Source organism: Oncorhynchus masou, chromosome 17 (genome assembly GCF_036934945.1).
Source record: "Oncorhynchus masou masou isolate Uvic2021 chromosome 17, UVic_Omas_1.1, whole genome shotgun sequence".
In the NCBI taxonomy this organism is placed as follows: domain Eukaryota; kingdom Metazoa; phylum Chordata; class Actinopteri; order Salmoniformes; family Salmonidae; genus Oncorhynchus; species Oncorhynchus masou.
The window spans coordinates 14,834,375-14,855,052 of NC_088228.1; the positions used below are offsets into that span (position 1 = coordinate 14,834,375).

The 20,678-nt window shown below is 40.4% G+C and overlaps 2 protein-coding genes across 2 annotated transcripts; one reads left to right on the top strand and one right to left on the bottom strand.

Annotated features, from left to right (window-relative positions):
* On the bottom strand, positions 1-10,166 carry LOC135558572 (uncharacterized). The gene is made up of 7 exons (XM_064992471.1): positions 9,927-10,166; positions 9,426-9,570; positions 8,947-9,042; positions 6,653-6,797; positions 1,312-1,457; positions 971-1,110; positions 1-616 (listed from the first exon to the last, which is right to left on the bottom strand). The coding sequence occupies exons 1-7, from the start codon at positions 10,024-10,026 to the stop codon at positions 462-464; spliced, it is 927 nt and encodes a 308-aa protein (XP_064848543.1). The 5' UTR covers positions 10,027-10,166; the 3' UTR covers positions 1-461.
* Positions 10,167-10,434: 268 nt separating this feature from the next.
* On the top strand, positions 10,435-17,740 carry LOC135558574 (uncharacterized). The gene is made up of 5 exons (XM_064992472.1): positions 10,435-10,567; positions 15,567-15,733; positions 16,623-16,724; positions 16,822-16,974; positions 17,097-17,740. The coding sequence occupies exons 1-5, from the start codon at positions 10,438-10,440 to the stop codon at positions 17,415-17,417; spliced, it is 873 nt and encodes a 290-aa protein (XP_064848544.1). The 5' UTR covers positions 10,435-10,437; the 3' UTR covers positions 17,418-17,740.
* The last annotated feature ends 2,938 nt before the right edge of the window (positions 17,741-20,678 follow it).

Below are 20,678 nucleotides of genomic sequence, written 5' to 3' on the forward strand. Positions count from 1 at the left end.
TAGGCAAAATATGTTTTTATGTATCAGATCAATACAAAATAGTAAGAATCAAGTAAAAATAAAAAGTGTTATTTACACTGGAATTGTATGATTATTCAGTGCATTGATTAGTGTACAAACATCTCTTATTACATGTATTATAAACATAGAAAGTGTTATGCATTACAGTGTAGTGGAATGTTATGATAGGATGAATACAGGTTTTTTTATACAGTGTGCGTAATACAGGATTATATGTTTTATGGGAAGCATAGGCTTTGACACTTCGTACAGATCGTACAGATCGATTACAGATCGTACTATGTAGAAGACTACCAGTCTTCTACATGAATATCTTCATCTGTTTCTTGTCCAAACTGAATAATGAATGTGTATGGTTTAATATAGGCAATGTGTTATGTTAAAGATTATTAAGGTTTGACACTTCGTGAAAAGATGGTATTTTGGTGTGTACCAGTCTTCTACATGAATATCTTATTCTGCTTCTTGTTCAGGCTGCTGGGCGAGATCAGAGCCTCCAGGCTCATGCCAGCGTACAGGGGCTGGTTCCGATTTCTCCTGAATACCAAGGCGACTCGCACCACCAGGAGCACACAGGAAACCACCAAGAGACAAACTGGAAGTGATAGAAGACAGAGTAAATTATCCTATTTATCTTTAACATGTATATTCGTTTCTAATATGATTTACGGAGAATAGAGAGGGAGGTTCTAAAACATTTAAGTGTTTCACATGAAGAGAATTGAGCCCAGTCCAAAACGAAGCTAGACATTTCTTGTAGATCTGAAAGAATCTGTTGGGTCTAAGCAATATGGTGGGAATGCCATTTAGCCTATCACATGACTCATGGAGCTATTGCTTACACACATCCAATCCTTTCAGATCTAGAATATGTTTTCAGGTTTAGGAAACAAGGGTTGAAGTTTTACTTGGTAATAGATCTCTAGTCTGAGAGATGAGGCCTACTCACCCATGAAGATAGCGTTTGCGCTTGGTGCTGCAGGGTCATAGTGCTTGAACACATTCCCAACCAGAGCAATGATCACCACAGGGTAAATAGTCAGGATGTACCTCACATGCTGATCCAGCAGGAAGTTCTCAATACCAAACCTACAATAAACACATTACGATACCATTGAAAGTGTGTGGCTGTGTGCACAAATGTGCTGAGTCTTATTTATATTGGTAACGTCTATATAATTAACAAATAAAACATACGCATCGAGTGTGATTGGATCACATGCCCAAAAATGTCATCAAAAGACGATGAGCCTGATTCTCATAAGACAGACGTTGTTAAACTGTGCTTACCATCCAATCACCTCCACCAGTAGGATACAGAGAGACACGGTGGCTGCAGTGCTACTTGCCACTCCAGAGAGGTCCAACACCAGGGTGAAGTTGATCAGAGTGGCGATGGTTGTCCATGTGGTATACAGGGCAATGCCATTCTGCACCTAAGATTTAACAAAACGTTACTTGTAGTATAAGACAGTAGAATTCCTCATAAGAGGACAGAGGAAGGGATAGAGAAACTGAAAAAGTGGATTACCTAAAACATTACAATAGAATGATTATGTAAAGTAAAATGCAGTAGGATGGCCAGAGTTGTATGTGCTTTAGGAAACTAATCTCAAGGGGTATGAAAGTATTCATACCCCTTGACTTGTTCCACATTTTGTTGTTACAGCCTGAATACAAAATTGTTTTCTTTTTCCTCAACCTACTACACACAATACCACATAATGTGAAAGTAAAGACGTGTTTTTAGAAATGTTTGCAAATATATTGAAAATGAAATCTCACACCTGGGTCAATACAAGTTAGAATCATCTTTAGCAGTGATTACAGTTATGAGTCTATATTAGCTTTCCACACCTGGATTGTGCAACATTTGCCCATTATTCTTTTGAAAATTCTTCAAGCTCTGTCAAATTGGTTATTTTCAGGTATTTCCATAGTTATAACTTAAATCTGCTTGAAAATCTAACTCAGCCAAACAGGAACATTCACTGTGTTCTTGGTAATCAACTCCAGTGTAGAGTTGGCCTTGTGTTTTAGGTTATTGTCCTGCTGAAAGATTCATCTCCCAGTGTCTGGTGGAAAGCAGACTGAACCAGGTTTTCCTCGCTTAGCTTCAATCCGTTTGCTTTTTATCCGGACTCCCCAGTCCGTAACAATTACAAGCAAAGCCATAACATGATGCAGCCACCACTATGCTTGAAAATAGAGTGGTACTCAGTAATGTGTTGAATTGGATTTGCGCCAAAATTAACACTTTGTATTCAGAACAAAAAGTGAATTGCTTTGCCACATTTTTTGCAGCATTACTTTAGTGCCTTGTTGCAAATAGGATGCATGTTTTGGAATATGTTTATTCTGTAAAGGCTTCCTTCTTTTCACTCTGTCAATTAGGTTAGTATTGTGATGTAACTACAATATTGTTGATCCATTCTCAGTTGTCCTAACACAGTCATTAAACTCTGTTTTAAAGTCACCATGGCATCATGGTGAAATCCCAGAGTGGTTTCCTTCCTCTCCGGCAATTGAGTTAGGAAGGACGCCTGTATCTTTGGAGTGACTGGGTGTTTTGATATACCATCCAAAGTGTAATTAATAACTTTCCCATACTCAAAAGGGACGTTCAATGTCTGCCTTGATTTTTTTTTTTTGGAACGCATCTACCAATAGGTGCCCTTTTTTGCGAGGCATTGGAAAACCTCCTTGGTCTTTGTGGTTGAATCTGTTTGAAATTCCCTGCTCGACCTTACAGATAATTATACCGTATGTGAGGGGTACATGGATAAGGTAGCCAATAAAAAAAAAATGATAAACACTATTATTGCACAGAGTGAGTCCTTGCTATTTATTATGTGACTTGTTCAGCAAAGTTGTACTCCTGAACTTAATTAGGCTTGCCATAACAAAGGGTTTGAATACGTAATGACTCATTTTAGCGTTTCATTTTTAAATAATTTGTAATAATTTCGGAAAATATAATTCCACTTTTACATTATGGTAGTGTGTAGGCCAGTGACAAAAATCAATTTAATCCATTTTAAATTTCAGGCTGTACCATGACAAAATGTAGAAAAAGTCAAGGGGTGTGAATACTTCGAAGGCACTGTGATGTGTTCTGACTTCTAAACTTGAAATATTGTTAATCATCAGGTATCCTATGGAAAGGAGGAGGGCCACAGTCTGGTTTCTACACCAGATGATAATGGTTATCTGTAGGAGGAATGTATATGGTTGTGGTCACTGATAAGGGTGGAGAGCTGTGGATTAGTGAGGAATGGGGGCCGAGGTCATGTCACATTAAGGGAGAAGGAACAGTTTATTACCCGCATCACTTACATCTTTATTGCTAGGCAAGAAGTTAATGTTTAGAGAGAAGGAGACTTAACCCAAATTGGAGTGGGTGGATACATACAGTTGGGAGAACAAGTATTTGATAACCTGCATAATTGGCAGTGTTTCCTACTTACAAAGCATGTAGAGGTCTGTAATTTTTATCATAGGTACACTTCAACTGCGAGAGACGGAATCTAAAACAAAAATCCAGAAAAATCACATTGTGTGATTTAAGTAATTCATTTGCATTTTATTGCATGACATAAGTATTTGATCACCTTCCAACCAGTAAGAATTCCAGCTCACAGACCTGTTAGTTTTTCTTTAAGAAGCCCTCCTGTTCTCCACTCATTACCTGTATTAACTGCACCTGTTTGAAGTCGTTACCTGTATAAAAGACACCTGTCCACACACTCAAACCTCTCCACAATGGCCACGATCAGTGAGCTGTGTAAGGACATCAGGGATAAAATTGTATACCTGCACAAGGCTGGGATGGGCTGCTTGCCTATTGTCCTGTAGCTTGGTGAGAAGGCAACAACTGTTGGCGCAATTATTAGAAAATGGAAGAAGTTCAAGATGATTGTCAATCAACCTCGGTCTGGGGCTCCATGCAAGGTCTCACCTCGTGGGGCATCAATGAGGAAGGTGAGGTATCAGCCTAGAACTACACGGCAGGACCTGGTCAATGATCTGAAGAGAGCTGGGACCACAGTCTCAAAGAAAACCATTAGTAACACACTACGCCGTCATGGATTAAAATCCTGCAGCGCACGCAAGGTCCTCTGCTCAAGCCAGCGCATGTCCAGGCCCGTCTGAAGGTTGCCAATGACCATCTGAATGATCCAGAGGAGGAATGGGAGAAGGTCATGTGGTCTGATGAAACAATAGAGCTTTTTGGTCTAAACTCCACTCGCACAGTTTGGAGGAAGAAGGATGAGTACAAACCCAAAAATACCATCCCAACCGTGAAGCATGGAGGTGGAAACATCATTCTTTGGGCATGATTTTCTGCAAAGGGGACAGGACGACTGCACTGTATTGAGGGGAAGATGGTTGGGCCCATGTATCGCGAGATCTTGGCCAACAACCTCCTTCCCTCAGTAAGAGCATTGAAGATGAGTCGTGGCTGGGTCTTCTAGCATGACAACGACCCAAAACACACAGCCAGGGAAACTAAGGAGTGGCTCCGTAAGAAGAGTCTCAAGGTCCTGGAGTGGCCTAGCCAGTCTCCAGACATGAACCCAATAGAAAATCTTTGGAGGAAGCTAAAAGTCTGTATTGCCCAGCGACAGCCCCGAAACCTGAAAGATCTGGAGAAGGTCTGTATGGAGGAGTGGGCCAAAATCCCCGCTGCAGTGTGTGCAAACCTGGTCAAGAACTACAGGAAACATATGATCTCTGTAATTGCAAACAAAGGTTTCTGTACCAAATATTAAGTTCTGCTTTTCTGATGTTTCAAATACTTGTCATGTAAAGAAATGCAAATGACTTAAATCATGTGATTTTCTGGATTTTTGTTTCAGATTCCGTCTCTCACAGTTGAAGTGTACCTATGATAAAAATGACAGACCTCTACATGCTTTGTAAGTAGGAAAACATGCAAAAGCGGCAGTGTCTCATACTTGTTCTCCCCTCTGTAAATACAGTTGAAGTCTGGAATATTCCATACACCTGAGCCAAATATATTCCCTGTCTTAGGTCAGTTAGGATCACCACTTTATTTTAAGAATGAAATGTCAGAATAATATTAGAATGATTTCAGCTTTTATTTCTTTCACATTCCCAGTGGGTCAGTTTGCACACTCTCAATTAGTATTTGACCTTAATTTAAACTTGGGTCAAATGTTTCAGGTAACTATCCACAAGCTTCACACTAATTTGGGTGAATGTTGGCCCATTCCTCCTGACAGAGCTGGTGTAGCTGAGTCAGGTTTGTAGGCTTCCTTGCTCGCACACATTTAAGTTCTGCCCACAAATTGTCTATGGGATTGAGGTCAGGGCTTTGTGATATCCACTCCAATACCTTGACTTTGTTGTCCTTAAGCCATTTTTCCACAACTTTGGAAGTATGCAAGGGGTCATTGTCCATTGTGAAGACCCATTTGCGTCCAAGCTTTAACTTCCTGACTGATGTCTTGAGATGTTGCTTCAATATATCCACAATTTTCCTGCCTCATGACACCATCAATTTTGTGAAATGCACCAGTCCCTCCTACAGCAAAGCACCCCACATGATACTGCCACCCTCGTGCTTCACGGTTGGGATGGTGTTCTTCGGCTTGCAAGCCTCCCCCTTTTTCCTCCAAACATAACGATGGTCATATGGCCAAACAGTTATTTTTGTTTCATCAGACCAGAGGACATTTCTCCAAAAACTACGATCTTTGTCCCCATGTGCAGTTGCAAACTGTAGTCTGGCAATTTTATGCCGGTTTTAGAGCGCTGGCTTCTTCCTTTCAGGTTATGTGGATATAGATACTTTTGTGCTTGTTTCCTCCAGCATCTTCACAAGGTCCTTTGCTGTTGTTCTGGGATTGATTTGCACTTTTTGCACCAAAGTACATTCATCTCTAGGAGATGAGTCTCCTTCCTGAGCAGTATGACAGCTGCAGTATGACTCCCTGAGGTCTTGGCTGATTTCTTTTGATTTTCCCATGATGTCAAGCAAAGAGGCACTGAGTTTGAAGGTAGGCCTTGAAATACATCCACAGGTACACCTCCAATTGACTCAAATTATGTCAGTTAGCCTATCAGAAGCTTCTAAAGCCATGACATCATTTTATGGAATATTCCAAGCTGTTTAAAGGCACAGTCAACTTATTGTATGTAAACTTCTGACGCACTGGAATTGTGATAGTGAATTATAAGTGAAATAATCTGTCTGTAAACAATTGTTGGCACAATGACTTGTGTCATGCACAAAGTAGATGTCCTAACCGACTTGCCAAAACAATAGTTTGTTAACAAGGAATTTGTGGAGTGGTTGAAAAACAAGTTTTAATGACTCCAACCTAAGTGTATGTAAACGTTCGACTTCAACTGTACATGCACACACGCTGGTGGGAACATGTCTTTGCTGTCTGGGTGAACAAACTTGGTTTTTAGCTTTTATCTGTCTGTTTTTACCCTGTTATTTAGAACCTAAGTGTTGCCATAAAACTAAATGGGATAAGTGAATTCTATGAAAAACAATACTCTGACTTGATTGTAGCATGGTCACAGATGTGCTTTAGCCAACTCATGAGGATGGTGTGAGTCTAACAACTAACTCAATTAAGCCTCAAATTAAACTCACCAGCACCCGGATGCACCAAAGATCACGAGGTTGGTTCTGGCTGAGCCAGGCTCCGTAAACATTCAGCCCATAGCAGGAGAAAAAGATCATAGAGTAGTTGGTGACAGCAATGATCCCCAGTACAATCAACGCAGCAATCATCTGCCTGTGCGGAACAGTGAAAAAAGACCTCATTGATCCACAAGTTACCTTGGTGTTTTGAGCAGACGATTATTATTTTATTTTTTTCACCAGGTCGGCTAGCCGAGAACAAGTTCTCATTTACAACTGTGACCTGGCCAAGATAAAGCAAAGCAGTTCGACACATACCACAACAGAGTAACACATGGAATAAACAAATATACAGTCAATAATACAGTAGAAAAGTCTATATAGTATGTGCAAATGAGGTAGGATATGGGAGGTAAGGCAATAAATACGCCATGGTGGCGTAGTAATTACAATATAACAATTAAACACTGGAATGGCAGATGTGCAGAAGACGAATGTGCAAGTAGAGATACTGGGGTGCAAAGGAGCAAGATAAATAAATACAGTATGGGGATGAGGTAGTTGGATGGGCTATGTACAGGTGCAGTGATCAGTGAGCTGCTATGACAAGCTGGTGCTTAAAGCTAGTGAGGCAGATAGGAGTCTCCAGCTTCAGTGATTTTTGCAGTTCGTTTCAGTCATTGGCAGCAGAGAACTGGAAGGTAAGGCGGCCAAAGTAAGAATTGGCTTTGGGGTGACCAGTGAGATATACCTGCTAGAGTGCGTGCTACGGGTGGGTGCTGCTATGGTGACCAGTGAGCTGAGGTAAGGCGGGGCTTTACCTAGCAGAGACTTGTAGATGACCTGTGGCCCGTGGTTTTGGTTTCGAGTATGAAGCGAGGGCCAGCCAACGAGAGCATTCAGGTCGCAGTGGTGGGTAGTATATGGGATTTTGGTGACAAAATGGATGCCACTGTGATAGACTGCATCCAATTTGTTGAGTAGAGTGTTGGAGGCTATTTTGGAAATGACATCGCCGAAGTCGAGGCTCGGTAGGATAGTCAGTATGTTTGGCAGCATGAGTGAAGGATGCTTTGTTGCGAAATAGGAAGCCGATTCTAGATTTAATTTTGGATTGGAGATGCTTAATGTGAGTCTGGAAGGAGAGTTTACAATCTAACTAGACACCTAGGTATTTGCAGTTGTCCACATATTCTCAGTCAGAACCGTCCATAGTGATGCTGGACGGGCGGGAAGGTGCGCGCAGCGATCGGTTGAAGAGCATGCATTTAGTTTTACTTGCCTTTAAGAGCAGTTGGAGGCCATGGAAGGAGAGTTGTATGGCATTGAAGCTCGTCTGGAGGTTAGTTAACAGTGTCCAAAGGGCCAGAGGTATACAGAATTCCTGTCCTACAATCTATAGGCCTGGTTTTTATCACAGCATGATAGAGACCCACAAAAATACGATGAATCTCATTGGGTCCAATTATATGAACCTTGTGTCATAACATTGTATTCCAGACATTATGCATTTCTATTTTAATTGTAAAGTAAAGAAGTTAAGGGGGGAACGCTAGGCCTATGTGGTTCAACTTCTCTCAATGTTCTCTACAGACTGACAGAGGCCCACAGTGTGGGTAGGTGTGGTATGGTTATAGTAACACCTTGAATACACCGTCCACATTACGTGTGCGAGCATTGCAAAATAAATTTACACAGATGTTATTCAATAATTTCAACCAAACTAATCACGCGTCACAGTGTCTGTGTAGCGTAGCAAAGTGGTAAATATAACTTGGTTCTATTTAAGATGCTCGACGGGCTGCAAATGCCATCCTTATTGGTTATCAGGAAAATACAAACCCACGTGGATGACAAAGACAAACGAGGAGTGATTCATCAGAGAACTTAATAAAAAACAAACTAAGTTTCCCTTTTTATCTGTTGATTAATCGTCTGAGTAGAGAAACATAATTTTGTATGAATCTGGGTCCTTTTTTTTTTTTTTTTTACAAAGAACCAGCTATAAAGAGGACCATATGCATGTCAGGTTAAACAACCCAATGTTAATCTCCCAAAACAAATGAGCTAGCAACATGCATGTTTCAACCTGCCTGGAAATAAAATATTGATTTTGATATTATAACCTACATGTAAAGATTGCGCTTGGTGGAGATAGGCAAAATGATCACGAACTTTGGCGCAGGGCTGGTCGAGCCATGGTGGAAGTGGAGATGCGGTATTTTGCTTCCACCCATGTACTTAAAAACAGGTTAGTCAGGCAACAGGAACTCATTGGTTTAGGTGTTAAAAGTGTTACGCACTCTTGAACCCATAGGACAAGCCAGGTCATGTTGAAGGCCATGTTGACTATCCAGGACACGTAGAAACCGTACGGCAGCACAGAGAGGGTCCAGCTCCTGAGGAAAATAAAGTTGGCATCAGAACAAACATTCTACTGTAGGTTTTAAAAATGTTTTATTTAAATGTAACCTTTATTTAATTAGACAAGTCATTAAGAACAAATTCTTATCTACAATGATGGCGCTGGGCCAATTGTGCACCGCCTTATGGGACTCCCAATGACGGCCGGTTGTGCTGTAATACCTACATAACCATACATCTAATACATTAATTACTGCATTTCACTGTCTACGTGTTGATACTACAGCAGAAGGATGGTGTCCTAAAATAATAGAATACTATAGAATACTATAGAATAGTAGCTTAAAAGATAGATGGCTGCATGGTTGAGCTATTGATTTATTGACTGATATAGGTAGGTGAATAATTGTGTCTGTACCCTCTGTAGAGGAAGGAGATGACATAGATGAGCATGAGAGACAACCAGGTGTAGATGAGCCCCCAGATAGAAAAGGTCCATCCGGCCGGAGTTATGTCGGTTTCATACTTCTTGGAAATGTTCCCTGTACTCGAATGGAATGGTCCTAGGAGAGAGGAGGTTGCAAAACAAGTACAGCAAAACTGTTAGGGAAACGAGTGTTGCATCAGTCAGTTATGTAGTCTCAAGCACCAGACTTCCTCCCCTGAGGACAAGGTTGTCATTGACTTTGTGTAATAGGGTGGCTTCTGCATGTCCCTTGCTAAACATAAAGCTAGGAACTTTTAATGCTTCTACTTAAGAATAGAATAACGTGCAGCTGTGCTGCCAATAAAATGTTATTTCCGGTCCTACAGTTTAGTATGAAAAGCCACATAGGAAGCGCTACACAGTTAAAACATAGCAAGTTACACAACACTGCGTTCACATGAGTTAGCGTTACCTAAGTTACATGAGACTCACCTTTTCCAGCGCCTGCCATGGCATTAATTGCTAAAGCAGAAATGTAGATCAGCACAGACAGTGCAATGACCACAATACGAGGAATGCTTCTATCTTCCATTATTTTTTAACTACACCAGCTACAGTGTATCTAGATAACTGGCTAGTCTAGTCGATTGATGATCTTGAAAGTCCACACTGGGTGGTGTTTGGTTGGGTAACAATATAAGAGTGTAAACAATCTTCTTCGGGAATTTCTTGCCTGCTGCATGTCCACTGTCAACAATAGGCATAGCACCACCTGCTGTGCAGGAGAAGCCTATACAAAAACAAAAGACAACTGGAATGGTTGTCTTATTTTCACTGTCCATGTGTCAAATGATAAATCCCCAAATAATATGAGTTAACATTTTTGGTGTTATCAAATCAAAATAACACGCGGACTTGCTTTATTCGGCCAAGTAGTTGCAAAGTAGGAAGCACCATCATCCAACCAATCAGATGAGGCAGTGATAGCCCCGTCATTTTCAAAATGGCAGCAACATTGCAAATAAGCGAGTTTGATAGTGAAGACCAAATAATTAAAGAAATAGCAAAACAAGAAGAGACAACGTCGTTGAAATACATAATCTTGCGCAAAGACAAACGTTTTGGGCGAAAGGGTAAGCTAGTTGCCAATCACCGTCTGATGTACTAGGCTACTTACTCCCGGGGCGAAGTGGCTAGCGTTAAGATGGTTTAACGTTAGCTAGTTAGTACACTGTGGCCATGCTGAGCTGGTGTAGGTAGACCACTGGGGTATACAGTAACAAATAACGATGTAGACATGCTGTGGGAATAGCTAGCAAACTAGGTCTGTAGCTTTTTGTCTGGTTATTTAGTAAAGGACTGCCTCTTCCTCCACATCTTAAAATGAGCTAACGCTAGCTAGCAGATTGTAACCAGGGTTGCCATGTCCCCGCTTCTTTTGCCAAATTGGGCTACTTTGAAAACGATGTCGCGGATGAAAATGTATTGGTGGCGGGGTTTTGGCCTACTTCTAATTGGCACCGCGGCATCTTATTCTAGCTGTTGCTGACTATCAGGCAATGTGCAGGTTGATACCAAGGGGATGGCCAGAGAGAGGGGGTGGGGGTGCGCTTTGAGAGAGTGCTGCAACTGAGTCAACGAGAGAACAGCGCGCGCACATCAACTTCTCTTCTTTTTTTTACCAGTTGGTAGGCTATTAAGAATGTCTCCACAATGCCACTTTTTCCTTAAAACTATAACAGCGACAAAGCGCTTTAGATAAATTCGCTAAAAAGTTGGTTTAAAGTAAACTACATTCAAAAGTCGACTTTTCTCATGGTTAACCATATCAAACAAAGGGTTTAGTCATGTTCAGTTCCAGGGTCTGGAGCGCTGCGCGAGTGAAAATGTGATATCGAACTTCCTCGCGTGCTTCTGTTATGGGAGAAAAGTCCAATGAAAATGACCTTGAATGATGGGCTACATTTGGATCTGTTGGCCGTCAAGTAGGCGATTAATTGCACTGCCATTCGGCTACTGTAGCCTACCACTTGATACAGTACAATAAATGTTGAAATCACTGGAGTCATTGCAAATCCATGTGTCACTTGTGTAGCCTAGCCGGAGCTGGCAAACGGAATTAATAGCCTATAACTCCGTTGTTGTTGTAGCCTTGTGTTATGCAATTGTTTATGGCCATGTTTAGTTAATTCAATTGGAAGTTATCAATTGTGATCATGGTTACAGCTCTATCGCGAATGTATCTGTGTCCACATTTAATGTCAGTTTCATTGTGGACTTCTCCCTGAAATGAGAGCATATAGCCCCTGGAAGGACATCTGCATCTAGCTCAGTAAACCATGGCAAAGTTGAATTGCAATTATAACCCCAGATTTTAGTCATTAGCCTATGCCTATCGAAATAACAAGTCAATCTCGCAAAGAGGCCATTTATAACAGATAGTCTTAACATCTGGCACATAATGAAGGCACAATTGCCAGAAAATAGCCTAAAGTTTTTTTTAAAAGTTCTTCCAAGTGTTTCCTGCACAGAGATTGAGACCCTCTGTCCAAGTTACCACTCACTTTCCCATAGGATTTATCTATAGTTATGCACATGCACAAACTAGACTTATTTACAATTAGAAACTGGGTAGTTTGAGCCCTGAATTCATATTGGTTGAAAGCCATGGCATATCAGACTGTGTACTATGGGAATGACAATTCAAACATTTTTACAATTCTAATTACTTTGTTAACCCATTTATAATAGCAATAAGGCTCCTCAGGGATTAGTGGTATATGACCAATATACCATGGCTAAGGGCTATTCTTCAAAGAATGTACCCTTAGCTATGGTATATTGTCCATCTACCATGTCCTAGGACCTTATTGTTAATCATGGCAGTCAAAACAAGTTGACATCCACTGATGAAAAATTCTGGGGAGTTTAATAAGGGAAGTTTCTTGTGACATTCTTAAACATACATTTTTTTCTGGTGGAAAACCACATTTTCCTTCATTGCCTACGTAGTTAAATTGTCGATATTCCTTATTTCGCTCAATAATGTTATGGCAAAAGGGTCTCATGGATAAATGCAAAAAAAAAATTGGGGGGGGGGCTAATTCTCAGGCCTTGTGGGAAGGTTTTCAGAGGTCATTGGGCAGGAAATTTTAGTTGAACCTGGCAAAACTGATTAATGGTCATGACTGGCTCCAGCTTTGGTCAAATTAACATCAGGTTAGAAGTTACTCAGTAGGTTAGGAGAATTAGGTTCAGAAAAGGGTCAACTAAAATGCTAAACATTTCAACTTTAAGTTAATTTGACAAAAGCGCGATGCCTTCTAGCTATGTCCATTTGGTAATGGGCTAATAGAGGTTGTCACTAGTTACCACAGCCACAAAGACAAACTTGTTAATTGTTTTTTTGTTAGAAAATGGCAATAATCATCGCTTGCGATAAAGCTTTCAAAACATGGCCTCTTTCATCAGCGAGAAAGAATCCTTCAAATAAAAATATACTTACTGTAGCAGTTTTGCACAGATCCGTACAGCTATGGGTGCCTTTAGTTGACAACTACACTTTCTCTAAACTTTTGAGTTACGCTTACACACGTGTTTAGAGCATGTTAGATAGCTACAGTGGCTTGTGAAAATATTCACCCCCCCCTAACTTTTGCTGCAATTACAGCTGCAAGTCTCTTGGGGTATGTCGCTATAAGCTTGGCACATCTAGCCACAGATTTTTGTCCGTTCATCAAGGCGAAACTGCTCCAGCTCCTTCAAGTTGGATGGGTTCTGCTGGTGTACAGCAATCTAAAACATACCACAGATTCTCAATTGGATTGAGATCTGGGCTTTAACTAGGCCATTCCATGACATTTAAATGTTTCCCCTTAAACCACTCAAGTGTTGCTTTAGCAGTATGCTTAGGGTCATTGTCCTGCTGGAAGGTGAACCTCCATCCCAGTCTCAAGTCTCTGGAAGACTGAAACAGGTTTCCCTCAAGGATTTCCCTGTATTTAGCGGCATCCATCATTCCTGACCAGTGTCCCAGTCCCTGCCGATGGAAAAACATCCCCACAGCATGATGCTGCCACCACCATGGGATTATGTTCTCAGGGTGATGAGGTGTTGGGTTTGTGCCTGACAGTTTTCCTTGATGGCCAAAAAACTTAATTTGTCTCATCTGACCAGAGTACCTTCTTCCATATGTTTGGGGAGTCTCCCACATGCCTTTTGGCGAACACCAAACGTTTGCATATTTTCTTTAATTAATGGCTTTTCTGGCCACTCTTCCATATAGCCCAGCTCTGTGGAGTGTACAGCTTAAAATAGTCCTATGGACAGATACTCCAATCTTCGCTGTGGAGCTTTGCAGCTCCTTCAGGGTTATCTTTGGCACCTCTCTGATTAATGCCCTCCTTGCCTGGTTCGTGAGTTTTGGTGGGCGGCCCTCTCTGAGCAGTTTTGTTGTGGTGCCATATTCTTTCATATTTTTAATAGATTTAATGGTGCTCTGGGATGTTCAAAGTTTTAGATACTTTTTTTATAAGCCAACCCTGATATTTACTTCTCCACAACTTTATCCCTGACCTATTTGGATAGCTCCTTGGTCTTCATGGTGTGTCTGGCTTGGTGGTGTTGCAGACTCTGGGGCCTATCAGAACAGGTGTATATAAACTGAGATCATGTGACAGATCATGTGACACTTAGATTGCACACAGGTGGACTTTATTTAACATATTGTGTCACTTCTGAAGGTAATTGGTTGCACCAGATCTTATTTAGGGGTTTCATAGCAAATGGGGTGCATACATATGCGCACACCACTTTTCAGCTTTTTATTTTATAGAATATTTTTCATTTCACTAAATCAATTTGGACTATTTTGTGTATGTCCATTACATGAAATCCAAATAAAAATGCATTTAAATTATAGGTTGTAATGCAACAAAATAGGAAAAACGCTAAGGGGGATAAATACTTTTGCAAGGCACTGTAATTAGCATAGGTGGTCGCCTCGTCTTCTCTCTGTTTTCCGTAAACATGCGCTGAAACATGGGGATATGGCTGTATGGGAATGCTAAACCAAACCTTTTCAATGATATGGAAGATAAGGTCATTATGCTTCCAAAACTATACTGGAAGTGATATGTTAATGTTCAGATTGAGCTCTTAACAAAACTCCCTTGTATAGAAGACACCTTCATCCAATGACTTATCTCTAATGTAATGGAACTGAGAGTCATGATCAAGGACTAACCTTACAGGAGCTGTTGATATGGTGAATCTCCTTTTAAGCCCAGAATTTTTTATTTAACTAGACAAGTCAGTTAAGAACAAATTATTATTTACAGTGACTGCCTACCCCGGCCAAACCCTCTCCTAACCTGGATGATGCTGGGCCAATTGTGCGCTGCCTTATGGGACTCCCAATCATGTCCGGTTGTGATATAGCCCGCGATCAAACCCAGGTCTGTAGTGACACCACGAGCCTTAGACCGCTGCACCTCTCAGGATCCAAGGAAGCAGCCATTCACCAGCTTTTCAAGTTTAATAATGAGAAAATATGCTAGATTGTCACCAAGTATGGAGTTTAGATTGCTATCATCAAGCTTCATACAACCTAAAAAAAATGCCTCTTTGTCACCTCCATTGTATTGAGTTGTTGTAGACTCCCGATCATTTTCTAAATTCATACAAACCCCCTGCAGCTAGACATGGATGTTTAGAAGACATTGGTTGTGAGTCAGGAAGTATCAACACGTTAAGGTTGGTCAAATGATCTGTGTCACACCAAACATTACCTATCTAATAACACCCAGCCAGCCAGCTGGAACAGACAATATTTTTAATAGTTGCTAGCATATGGGATTATATTCCAAGCACAGAGGAGTTCTTGGATAGAGAAACTTTGCTACTTTATTTATTTTTGCATTTAGCAGACGCTTTTATCCAGAGCGGCTTACAGGAGCAATTAGGGTTAAGTGCCTTGTTCAAGGGCACATCCACATATTTTTCACCTAGTCGGCTTGGGGCATCGAACCAGCGATCTTTCGGTTACTGGCCCAACGTGCTTAACAGCTAGGTTACCTGCCGCCCTACGTTAGTTTCCCAATAGTAATATATCCAATTCTTGTCCTTCGACAGATGCACACCCTTTGGAAGGAAAGAAGATCAGCTGGGAGGTAAAAAGTCACCCATTCAATGGAGTTCCATTTCAGGTTGTGGGCACAAGCACATATGAATGCCATCAGGGGAAAGACCGACAAGTAAAAGCTAAAGAGAAACATGCTGCTAAAATGAACAAGAAGGCGGTAAGTTCAAAGTCGGATTGCTGTCATTTCTACCATACACTTTTGCAACATTAATTTAATTTCAATAATGTTGAAGTGTACTAGGCTCACTTACAATAGACTGTAACTCAATGAAATAGAAGATTGGACGTTAAATGGGTGTCCTGACTCTATGTGGTCACTAAAGAAAGATCCCATGGCACTTATTGCAAGAGTAGCCTCTGGCTAAAATCCAATTCCCAACCAGGCCTCATTCCATTATCATTCTTGTAATTGGCATATATATTACTCCTCGTCTCTCCACCATGATAGCTAATGTGTGGTGAGCAGTCTGGATCAAAATGGTAGTGGGTGAGATACAGGTAACTGCCCAAAAAAAGGAAACATGAGTAAATGAGGGATAATAAGTATATTGAATGCAGGTGCTTCCACACAGATGTGGTTTGTGAGTTAATTAAGTAATTATCATCCCATCATGCTTAAGATCATGTATAAATAATACCCAGTTGCCCATTATTTTGGCTACCATGATTAGAAGAAGAGATCTGTAACTTTGAAAGAGGGGTCTCAAAGAGGTATAGGGGCTGTCTGTCACCAGATCTCAACCCAATTGAACATTTATGGGAGATTCTGGAGCGGTGCCTGAGACACCATTTTCACCACCACCAACAAAACACCAAATGATGTTGCCTCCCTCCAAATACACTTGTAGAATCTATGCCAAGGCACATTGAAGCTGCTCTGGTGGCCCGATGCCCTATTAAGAAACTTGGTGTTTCCTTTATTTTGGCAGTTACGTATAAATTGGTGGATGAGGTGAGTTCCCCCTACACATTAAAGTGCTTCAGTTGTCTCAAATTGCTATATAAGTCCAATCAATTATTATAAAATGTTTTGCCACCTTCCATAGCTTGAAGACCATGCCTTAAAGAGACGGAAACAAAATACAAAGAAGGTGGACTGCAAGGCTTTAATAAACATTGCCCACATTATCCGCTTTCCTGGTTTTAAGGTAAATATGAAGAACTATCATGGTTTAGCCCTGTAGCTGACCGTCTAATGCTGTACATAACAGTACACATTTAACAAGCATGTTATTTCCTGTCTAGATTGAGGAGAGTACTGTGCGCTCTAAAAAGGAGGCCTCCAAAGATCTGAAGGCAGCTCTAAGTGAAAAACCAAGCTCTGTGAAGGCAGAGGTTGTCTACTGTGTCAGGTTCCCCTCTCTCTCTGAGCATAGCTCACACGCACTTGTTGGTGAGGTATGTGTGTGTGTATATATATATATATATGTATATGCAAGCTGTCCTACCTAAGAATGATGTACTTAAAAAAAAAAAAAAAATTACTCCTCTGTGATAAACCCATATTCTTTATCCCAAAGAGGTCCTCTAAGAAGAACTTGAAGATGTTGCAGAAGCAATGTGCAGGCTATCTAAAAGAAATCACAGACCTCACCTATCATCTTCAAGATGAACAGTACATGACTGGCCTGTCTTCACATCTGCAAAGCCTATTGCAGGAAATGAAAGGACTTGTCCCACAGGATAAAGATCTCACACTGACCCTTTCCCCAAGGAAGAGAAAGGCTGAGGAGGACATGGCCACCCTACCAACCCAGGGAGCATCGCAACCTTTCACCGACAGTGTAGGACAGCATGCAGATTTACAGAACACATGCGAAGAACCATGTTTGCCAAACTGAGTGTGGAGTGAGATTGCTTGTAGGCAGGGAGCCTAGGGCGCCGGAGATGGCAGTGTGTGTATATATATATATGTGTTGTTTTTTTTTTTTTTTTTCAGAATATTTTATTTTTGAGAGCTGTGTTTTGTGGTAACCCAAGCCTGCCAGCATACTTGTTGTACCATTTTAATATTAATTGTAATAAAATAAAAATACAATTGGGTGATAATCCTGTATGCAGTGGTGAAAAAATTACCCAATTGTCATACTTGAGTAAAAGTAAAGATGCCTTAATAGAAAATGAAAGTCACCCAATAAAAAACTACTTCAGTAAAAGTCTAAAAGTATTTGGTTTTAAATATACTTAAGTATCAAAAGTAAAAGTATAAATCATTTAAAATTCCTTATATTAAGCAAACCAGACGGCACCATTTTCTTGTTCTTTTTATTTATTTATGGATATCCAGGTGCACACTAACACTCAAGACATAATTTACAAAGGAAGCATTTGTGTTTAGTGAGTCTGCTAGATCAGTAAGGATGACCAGGGATTAGTTATGTGTGAATTGGAAAAATGTTCTGTCTTGCTAAGCATTCAAAATGTAATACTTTTGGGTGTAACGGAAAGCATAGATTATTTGATGATGTTGAAATGGTGCTGGAATAGTGGAGGCAGCTCCTGTTTTCTTTGTGACTTGTGATAACACTCTGTGGTTCTAAATCAATAGTTGTTTACTAGTCCAAAAATGTCAGAAACATTAACCTGCTTGACCATGCTGTAGGTAATTTAATACCACATGCTTTGTGGACTTCACCAGACAGCTGTTGCTCTCCGGTTTTGTGATGAAACAAAGGTGTGGTTAAATTTGTACTCTCCCAGCCCTGGCTATACTTCAGCCCATAATGGCCTCTCTCAGACCTTCTCCAGGTAACGCCCAACTGTCATCTACATCTCATACATGATCATACTCTAAAGATGCTGATGCTGTAAAATAAGGTTTCTCTAAACTGCTGGTATGGATGTGTGGTTATTACCTGTGTATGTGTGGATGGATGCTGTGTTTAATGGGGTGCTGTTGTTTTCCGTAAATCCTCTCCATGGCTGTTATATAATGTGTGCTTCTATTATTAACCTGTACTCTTACCACTGATTAGTTGTTCTCTCGATGCAGGAGGTGAGTATTTCACTGGATGTAATGGGGAGATTATGGCTGGTTATTCCATCTTTGGAACTTATGTTATTTTAGTACATTTTTGTTTCTATTTGATAGTCGAGCTAAATAACTTAAAGTGCATGCATTATCCTAATTTTGTCGTATTTCATGTCACTGTTACTGAGCAGTTAGCTGATTATGACCACTTCCCATCATTGAATAATTGTTGTTTAGAGCCAGGAGTTTTTCCTGACTTTAACAGGAAAATCTCTTCACCCTATCTATAACTTGGGCCCATAGTTTTTCCTGACCGTCTGGCCATGAAAATTATTAGCCCTTCTCATTGGTTTCCACTAGTTTCTATCATCCCAAGGTCCTGTTCCACAGTCACAACGTCAGGTTCCACTGTCACTGAGTCAGGTTCCACAGCCACAAAGACAAAATTAGCTACAAAATTAGCTTTTTGGTTTAAAGTTAGTGTTAGGCATAAGGTTAGGTTGAAAATCTAATTTTAAGAAGATAAATTGTGGAAATGGGCATGTTTTGTGACTGTGTCTATAAAAGCTACTGACGACCCTTTTCATGTGATACTCTTTTCCTGTTGGGATGCAGTCGGCAATGTTTTTGGGGATTGGTCCGCAGTCTGCCTCACCCCTGGTAGCTGGGGGTGCTGACTGGGTTTCTCCTTGAGAGTCTTCCTTGGGCTCCATAAAAAAGCCTACATTAAAACACATAACTTGTTTCATGATTTATAGGTCTGTTGCTTGAATATATAAATTATTTTCAGACAATGCACTTTTCCCATTAATTTTAACATGTATAGCAGGTTGGAAAGATTGGAAAGATGTTCTGTCTTGCTAAGCATTCAAAATGTAATACTTTTGGGTGTAACGGAAAAAGTATAGAGTAAAAATTAAATTATTTTGTTTGGGAATGTAGTGAAGTAAAAGTTGTCAAATATAAGTAATATAGTACAGATACCCCAAAAAACTACTTAAGTAGTACTTTAAAGTATTTTTACTTAAGTGCTTTACACCACTGCTTGTATGTGGTGCATTTCCTCATCCAGTACCCAGGTCAGGTCTTCTGTCTGATTCCCTCCTTGGTGGAGTACTGTGGCTACCAATATCCCTGTGATCCTTCCATGTCCATGTTGCAGAGGGTTAAGAGTATAAATCGTAGATTAATAATATTACATTGTATTACACTCTCTAAACTTGTTCTATGGATTTCTTGGCCAAAATCTGTTAACTGTTTTTTTTTAATACATTTTGAGATCTGGCTGTGGAACCCATTTGTAGAACCTCTGATTTATACGTTCATTGTGTGGTCTTGTCGGTTTCCACTCCAATATAAGAGAGATCTCAAAAATGGAGAATGCAGTGATAAGGCTATAATATTTTAAGACGTAGTTTTGGTCTGTGATATAGTCTTGAGTGGCTTTGATATGAAAGTGAAACACTCTTATACTTTCACATGTTATCTTGTTTAGCTGATTAGGACATGTATCTGATTCACCTGGGAACACACTGCCCTCCCCAGAACCTGTTTGATCTCTCTTGTCATTCTATAATTGCATACAGTTGCATAACTGTTTACACAACTGTTTGTCTATGGATTTTGGTGGGGGGAAAAGGTCTAACACATTCTAAAAGTTATCTGATAACTTTACATAATGTGCTGCATTTCAAATTGATTTTTTTTTACACCCGTTAGTGGGTTTGGTATTCCACACACCTTTCTTTGTACATAAAATAAAAATGCAACTTCAATCTGGTCTTCTCAGCTCCCTGGCTTTACTAGTTATCTCCTGGTTCTCAAAAATGTAATGTCAGTCAGTGTTTTCTTTCGTCCATGAGGTCAAGGGGTTTGTGGTTTGATATTGGTTTGTCTTACTGCCCCTGGGGTAAAGTCTCATAACATTTATGTCACATTATTGTTTAATGACACCCACGCTTCAGCCAAAAATGTTTAACTAACCCAAAATAGACTCATTTACAATGGGAGCAAATGAATTATAGTGAGCAGAACAAGCCCAAGCTAGCGAGATCCTATTGGTGTGTCCCAGCATGTATTTGCATATTTCCATTAGGAAACACCTACTCTTAAGTGCGTGTGTGCAATGGCT

Bases quoted from the DNA above. Each gene is read 5' to 3' on its own strand.
- LOC135558572 (XM_064992471.1), bottom strand. From the start codon at position 10,026: ATGGAAGATAGAAGCATTCCTCGTATTGTGGTCATTGCACTGTCTGTG. The intron at 9,571-9,926 runs GTGAGTCTCATG...CCTCTCTCCTAG, and splicing joins CATGGCAGGCGCTGGAAAAG to GACCATTCCATTCGAGTACA. The intron at 9,043-9,425 runs GTACAGACACAA...TATTTTCCTCAG, and splicing joins ATCTCCTTCCTCTACAGAGG to GAGCTGGACCCTCTCTGTGC.
- LOC135558574 (XM_064992472.1), top strand. From the start codon at position 10,438: ATGGCAGCAACATTGCAAATAAGCGAGTTTGATAGTGAAGACCAAATA. The intron at 10,568-15,566 runs GTAAGCTAGTTG...GTCCTTCGACAG, and splicing joins CAAACGTTTTGGGCGAAAGG to ATGCACACCCTTTGGAAGGA. The intron at 16,725-16,821 runs GTAAATATGAAG...TTTCCTGTCTAG, and splicing joins TCCGCTTTCCTGGTTTTAAG to ATTGAGGAGAGTACTGTGCG.